Raw genomic sequence first — 7,910 nt, forward strand, 5'->3', positions numbered from 1 at the left:
AGAGAGTGGTGCATGGTTAGGATACCCTGCAGGAAGCAAAATTGGGTCATAAGGGTCCTTTTTTTTTTCTTTTTTTCTTTTTTGCATAGAAAGGGTCATATGCAATTGTCCAAAATCCCGAAATATTTTTCCCAACAGAACAAGCTAACCCTTCAAACCCCTCTATTGATGGTTTGTTAGGATAGGGCAATATTTGGCTGAGATAGAACTATTTGAAAATATGGAATCAGAGGGTGCAATAAAATTAAAAAAATAATAATAAAATTGAGAAAATCGCCTTTTAATATGATAACAGGATTGTCAGACCGTAATCTAACTTTGGTAATAAAAAAAGAAAATGACAAAGAGGATGTTTAGCCATCAGACTAAATAGAAAAACATGGAATTTTTTTAGAATACCAAAAAGTGAGTTAAATCATTTAAAGGGGCCATTCGAAGATATAAAGTGGGAAGAACATTTTTTCTCAAAATTGTGTTGAAAGGAATACACATGTTCTAATGGATGTTATTCAAACTATAGTTTTATGAGACAATTTAAACTTATACAGAGATGGGCATAAATACATGAACATTTATTTAAAATAAAAATACAAAATACTGTGTGGAAAAAAACATGTGAAACTTGAAACAGGAGTTTTTTTCAAATGTGTTTTTGTCAATTTGCTGAGTTGGTATTTATGTTTAAGCTTAAATGGTTTTGCTCCACCTGTTTTTAAGTGTTACATAAATCAGATAACACACATTGTGTGATTGTGACATATTAGAGGTGATTGTACTGTCCCATTAAGAAAAAAATTATTTGGTCAATTTCTTTTGCTTTTAGAGGAACGCATGAGTTGAATAGACTCCCAGTAGAGATGAAAGAATTAAAACAGCTAACAGGACACTGTGGTTTCTTAAAAAAGCTGAAAATATATGGTTATTGACCCATCAAAATTGTGATCATTTAGAGTGATTAATGGAAATGGTATGGTAGTTTGTAATGTTGTGTTTCCATAGACTTAGTTTATTTTTTTCTTCTGCTTTTTTATTATTTTCTCCTTGTTCTTAATTTAGTGTATTAATATTCTTTGTTAATATTTTCTCCTTGTCCTTAACATCAACCTGCCAAAAGGGACTACGGATTAAAATTAGCCAGTGTTGGCTTAATCTGGTGCATTTCACATATTTAAGCATTATTAATGTGCATTGTCACTGATAAAAAAAAAAGACCAAATTAATTCCTTAATCCTTAGCAATTCATATAAATAATCAAAAATTAAGTTTTAATATATTTACAATAGGAAATTTACATAATATCTAAATGGAACATGTTCTTTAGGAATGATTTTGGCAAAAAAGAAAACATCTATTATTTTGACTCATACATTGTATTGTTGGCAATTGCTACAAATATACCTGTGTGACTTAAGAGTAGTTCTGCTTTTAGCACATGCTTTTTAGTCAGTCCTCAAATAGAGCCCTATTTATTTTTTCAGCCATAGAGTTAATGGGTTTTACAAGCAGTATGTGAGTAGATGATCCATAATGTGTCCATGGATCCTTTTATCAACATCAAGATGTTACATTAATGGGGTAGTGTATAATCTATATTTTATATTTGATATCACTAGGTTATTTAAAATGATGACAAATGGACTTTTAAAGGAATACGTTATCCAAAAACATCACAATAATCCACAAGTAAACTTGTAAACAGTGTTTGATCTGTCCATATTTCTCTCCTGATTCAGACAAGTTGACCTTTTTCACTGATGAAAGCAATATTATGGACCGTTTGAAATGTAAAATGTTTTATTAATGAATGCATGCAGTTTTTCAACATTAATCTGGATTAAAGTCATGTGAATTACAGTATTTGTGGATTTTTTTTTTTTTTTTTATCAGCTCTCTCATTCTGATGGCACCCATTCACCAATGATTCATATTTTAGTCAGAAGCAACAGTTTGAAATTTTCTTTATAGTGGATGTATGCAGATTTTCATTTCACAAGAGATAAATTTGTCTTTATCAGCTGTATGGACTCTCATTCTGACGGCACCCATTTACTGCAGTTGATCCATTGGTGAGTAAAGCCCCTTGCACACTGCACGTCGGACCCGGCATATTGCCGGAACATTGCCGGGTCGCCACGTCCCGGGATTGCAACCACGTCCCGGGATTGATTCCGGCACTGAACCCGGGTCGCAGACCTAGTAACATTGCTGGCTTCGACCCGGGACGAGCGCTGTGTGAACAAAAGCCAGATCTAATGGCGTGTCGAAGTGATGGCGCGCGTTATTACCATAGACAGTAAAAGAAATGGACACAGCAACCCCATTGGAACTCAATTGAGACAAATGAAGCCCAGTTTTAGCGTTTTTTAGCACTTCCGTTTCTGACGCGCAGACTCAAACGAAGCTTGACGATGTCAGCAACCTGTCTGACAGATGTAAATGTTCTAGTAGCTGTGCGTGCAAACTGCCATCGTTAATCTTGCAGAAACGGCGAGCTTGAGCGGGGAGTTCTTTGTCGTGAGTGAGCAGGAGTAAGTATTCTGATTAATTATTTTGTATAGTATTTTAAAATGTAACGCCAGTACGCCATATTAAGTTAATTGCCTGTGAGCTTCTCCTCCTGTCTGTACGGTAATGCGACAGAGAGCCGAGTGGTTATGACACAATCGTTAGCCTATTTTTTACAAAAACTGTTTATACGGGGCCATAATGTAACATAGAAGGTAATGGAGCCCTTTATACATTGTCGTGTATCTTTAGAAATAAATAATGGACAAACGGAGTCTTTAAACACCTCAGATGTAAAGTTATTCGCTGTCAAAGTGACGCCAAAATGAATGGGAGTCAATGGGAATGCTAACGCAAGTGAAGTTCTGCTAAAAGATGGCAGCCCCCACCCGACTTCAACTTCCGGTCGAGTTCCTTGCCCCTTGGTTATTGCATGACTCTTTTACCGGCTGTTTTGAAGGAAGATCAACGTTCGTGACAAAAAAAATATGTGCAAACTGTAATGAAGCAGAGATCAGTTAGTACCTCACTTTCCACACTGAAGGCAAGATTGTTCACTTGCTTCAGTGAAAGTATAACGTGCCTAGCGTTTTCGACTCGTACATTACACATCAAGCGCTGATGTCACGTGTCGTTACGGGATCTTCACGGGTTGTGTGTGAAAGCACGCACATATACCGGGTAATCACTGGCAGTGTGAAAGTGCAAAATCTAGCAACCCGGGAACAATTGCCATGTTTTTGCCGGAATGGCAGTGTGAAAGGGGCTTTAGTGATGTAATGTTACATTACTCCAAATCTGTTCCAATAAAAAAAGAAACATCTTTGAGTTATTTTTATTACATTTATCATTCATTTCATAAAATGTTCAAAAATATTTAGATTTCAAACAAATATATTTGATAAGTTTTTTTTACAAAAATTGTTTATCCTGAATGAATCAGTGTTCATTTACATAAAGGTGTAAAAGGAGTGTTGTAAAGACAGTGATGTTTTACATTTCAAATTCATAGATCGAGTGGATCACTTAGTTTAGAAATTAATCAAATAAGCTGCTGTTGTAAAAATACATTGTAACTACATATATTTTTATTTCAAGAGAAATAAATTTAGACTCCAAGCAAGTCTTTTGAGCAGGGTCTTTTGGTTGAGTGAATATCCATCCAATAGGAAATCAGCTGAGTCAGACTGTCTGTGAGTATTGCTATTCGTCCAGAATAGTAACAGCGATTGAATTTTTTTGGTGGTTCGACCACAAACTGTCCAATATCTGGTGGTTTCTTAGGTGCGATTCCCAAATGCTTCAAGCACATGCCCAGATATGCGTCCTCAATAAAAATAGGTCTGATATGCCTTGAGATGTGCAGGATCTTTTCTGGTAAGTCCATAGAAAAGATATAACACATACCCAGAGGATAGGGAGGATATCTGAATTTAGGATACACATCATGAGGGACATAAAACTTGCTGGATGGATCTCTCAAGACAATGTTTCCAGATATTACTAGGCCGGTGATGTAATTACGTTGTAGTGTTTTCAGACTCACAAGCATGTGTAATAGGTTTTTCATATTGAGGAGCACATCAGCATCCACTTTCACACCATAGGATGCCTGTGGACAATTTCTGTCGAGCCATTCCATCATCACCAAGGTCTTAATGGTCAGGTTCCTGTAGGAATCCAGGAAGTTGCTCTGGAGAAGGTCTTGGTACTCCTCGCTCTCATTCTGGAGTTGCTCCTGCAGTGTTTTGTCACCACTTTGGGAGCCCAGAAGAAAGAGAACCAGTACCAGTTTGTCCCGGACAGGCTCCTCGCTGCCCCATGTTATCCTGATGGCGTTACGTGCCGCGACGTTCTGCGGGGCCACAGGGACGATAATCACCACAAAGGGCTTTTGCTGTTCACACTTCTTTGGCTGGTCAAGGATAAATCTGTAATTTTGAGGGTAAGAAACATGGGGGTTCCCTGTCTTTTGCACCATTTTCTGCCACTTTCTTGTTTCGAGGGTAATGGCAGTGAAATACAGCAGTAAAAAATTCAGTAGGATGAAGAGACCAACCAGTAGCCAACTCTTACAGAACATCTGAACGAGGCTGAAAAGAAAATGGAAGTTTTCATTTAAAAAGTTATCTTATTTCTAGCTTGTATTACTTATTCAGATTTAAATTTTAGAGTGATAGTTGGCAAAATATGTTAACCTTTTGTTCTTCACAAATAAAGCCAAAGCAATACATGTTTTGAAAGACCTGAGGTTAAATGTTAGTTTTTAGGCAAACTGTCCCTTTAAATTTAAAAGAAAACTTTTTCTTTTTTTCTTTTTTCTTTTCAAAGTGTGTCATTGTCACAGAGTTATTAAAATGCAAAAATGCAGTGCTTCTCTCAGGAAACAGGCAAATCATTTTGACCACTGTGGTCAGAGGCTTGAAGGCTCCTCAAAAAAAAAAAAATCATGTTACATTTCCCTGATGCAAATTCAATACCTTCTCTGCACTAAAAACTCAAAACCAGACATAAACATTATAAAGATGGTTCTTTAAACGTTCTAGTAGCAGTTTTATTTAGAACCACATCTTACTCAAGAACCCTTTTATGCTAAAATGGTTCTTCGTGTCAGAGTTTAGGGTTCCAGGGTTGCCAGGTTACCACAACAAAACCCACCCCTGTGCTACTCAAACGAGCCCGTGTTCCGAGGGATCCCACATTAAAAATCGCGTTCAGTGGTAAAATACACGTGTTTTGGCCGGGTTCCTTGGTCATATTCGCAGTCCATGGGCTCAATTTCACGTTATTGGAATCGTTTTTTCAACCTGCGGATATGAAAAACAACCCGCGGCAACAGTGTTGAAGTATCCCAATTCCGCGGGAAAACTGCGGACTTGGCAACACTGGTTCTTTCCCGCCTTTCTATGTTTCAAATTTTTAACTGCCAAAGTCATCTTCAGTATTGATTTTCTAGTACTCAACCACCCACCATCTAAACTGTGAACACACCATCAACAGGTAAATTCTTACAATGTTTAAATTGTAACTGGTTTCCATCAATCAAGTTTTTTTTTTTTTTAGTTTAGGGTTAACTTAACGTTTAAGTTTTTTAAGGATACTTTGCTCTTCTCTACAAACTAACAGATATTGAATTCAGCTTCTTTTGGCCTTCGTTGGCATTATTGTTTTTACATAATCAAATTGAAGTGACACAGTGCAGCAAAGTCAAATGTGTAGCTATTTCATACGGTTTCACATCAACATCATGAGTGGAAGTGCCATTTAATTACAGCACAAATACACATATTAATGGTTACCACAGAGGATTGTGTAGATATTTCACTGGTATGTGGCCTTCATTAAATGTATTTTTATTTGGGGTTTTATGTAACGTATTTATTTTTTATTTTTTTTTGTCATGTATTAATGTATTCATCTAATAACTTGTTAGAGCAAATGTAGGCTACCTAATATGATAATGCTCATATAAATAATATAAAGTACAACCAAACTAATTTTACACCATTAAGGTCCCACAAAGCCTGTTTTTTTTTTATAGAAAATAGTTCTTTTTAGAATCAAAAAGGGTTCTGCTATTGTTACGAGCCAAAGAACCTAATTTACTCTAAGAAGCCATTGCAAAACACAAAATCTATTAAATGTTTGAACATACCTTATGTTGTCTTGTAACAGCGATATTGTACATATCTCAGAGTCACAGTATCTGAGCTCCTCCTTTTCCTTTCTTCTGACCTATACTGGATCCTTTAAAAACACCTGGTGAGGCTATGGAGTATCAAAAGCTGGCAAAGTTCCAGAGACATTTTGCTACTCAAAAGGATCATGTTACCACCCATCTTTTAATTGTTCTCCTCCATCTGCAAATGTTATGTTTCTGATGCCAGCTGGAACCTCAAATATAGGAATAAGCATCTTAAGATAAGTGCTAACATTTCAGATGGTTCTGAATATAATGTCTAAATGTCTCGAAGATATGTGGCATTATAATAGTCTGGAAGCTGCCACCTCACCTTACTAACATTATTTGCATGACATGTAAAATACAAGATGACAGGGCCAATGTGACCTTGTCAACACTTAAGTTGGACAGTGCTGAAAAACAACAACGAACTGTTCTTTTTTAAAAATCTAATATAAAATTCTAAATTTAATAACGCATAATGACAGTATAAGTGCATTGTTCTGTATAATAATGATATGTATATAATTAAATATATGACCCTGAACCACAAAACCCGCCATAAGGGTATTTGTTTTATTTCTTTTTATTGAGATTTATACATCATATATAAATAAGCTTTCCGTTGATGTAGGCTATGGTATATACATGCAAATCTGTGGCCGTTTCAGAAAGATTAAGTGAAAACTCTTGAGTGTGTTAACCCTGAAGTGATTTTCCATTTCAGAATGGGAGGATTGTCAAACCCGAAAAAGCAAGTCAAGCCCGTTTCTGAAAGAGAGGTAACTTTTCCATTCATTTACCATGGTAACTTAGCTCTATGCACCTAACCTGGTCAGGAGCAGGTTTTCTTTGGTAAACCCAAAGTTTATTTCGGTCTCCTATTTTTTTTTTTTTTTAAGCGCAAGCTATGTTTAAATACTTCATTCATGCATGCATGCTGCAAAAATGCTTTTCTTAAAAATTATTTTTTTCCAAGTACAGATATGCCTGTATGTTATTTTAAATGAAAATGAAGAAAATGTTCCTAACAAGTTTTAATAATCATAAAAGTATTTTTAATTTTAATAAATACAATAATTTACATACAATGTTATTATTGCATTAATGTACAACAATGATGAGGTGCAAACAGTAGGCCTATGTTTCTGCCAGTATAAAGTACAAATAGCATCTAATTATTATTTACACTTGGCCTGTTGCAAAGAACTGCTTTTTTTACATGGAAAAAAGAATATATCACTATTTTCACTAAGTGTAAATAGCATCTATTTGACTATTTGCACTTAGCCTACTGTAAATAGGATCTATCGCTAAGAAAGTCGGCTATGTTAATTCCACTTAGTGTAAATATAGCCGCTGCTGTAGTTTTTCTTACCTTATTGGCAGGTCTTTGGTAAAATATATATTTTATATATATATATAAAACTACCTTGAAAATTAATAGCCTATTAGTTCAATAACCTACCATTCTGCCAGTTTTCACCTGTGATATTATAACAGTGATAAGAATTAAAGTTGTATTGAGTCGTAATAATATCGGAGCTCCATTGGTCATGGCCTTTCATAGTCGTGGTGCACGCTCGAAACTCCGATTCAACCTACTCAGAGTTGACTGAACTTACACAATTCTGTTCTGAAACCGAAAACTCAGGAATTTGTGCACAAAAAAATCTAAATATTGAGTAAATAAAGTCAACCACAAATTTATTCCATTCTGATT

The 7,910-nt window shown here is 35.6% G+C and overlaps 1 protein-coding gene across 1 annotated transcript; it reads right to left on the reverse strand.

The window, feature by feature from the left end:
* Positions 1-3,613: 3,613 nt before the first annotated feature.
* Positions 3,614-6,413, reverse strand: LOC113040523 (beta-1,3-galactosyltransferase 1). Its single transcript, XM_026198843.1, has 2 exons — positions 6,161-6,413; positions 3,614-4,598 (listed from the first exon to the last, which is right to left on the reverse strand). The coding sequence occupies exon 2, from the start codon at positions 4,586-4,588 to the stop codon at positions 3,614-3,616; it is 975 nt and encodes a 324-aa protein (XP_026054628.1). The 5' UTR covers positions 4,589-4,598; positions 6,161-6,413.
* Between the last annotated feature and the right edge of the window lie 1,497 nt (positions 6,414-7,910).

This window comes from Carassius auratus, chromosome 22 (genome assembly GCF_003368295.1).
Source record: "Carassius auratus strain Wakin chromosome 22, ASM336829v1, whole genome shotgun sequence".
NCBI classification, from domain to species: domain Eukaryota; kingdom Metazoa; phylum Chordata; class Actinopteri; order Cypriniformes; family Cyprinidae; genus Carassius; species Carassius auratus.

What these genes read in the sequence shown, in the direction of transcription:
- LOC113040523 (XM_026198843.1), bottom strand. Translation starts at nt 4,588, where the DNA reads ATGTTCTGTAAGAGTTGGCTACTGGTTGGTCTCTTCATCCTACTGAAT.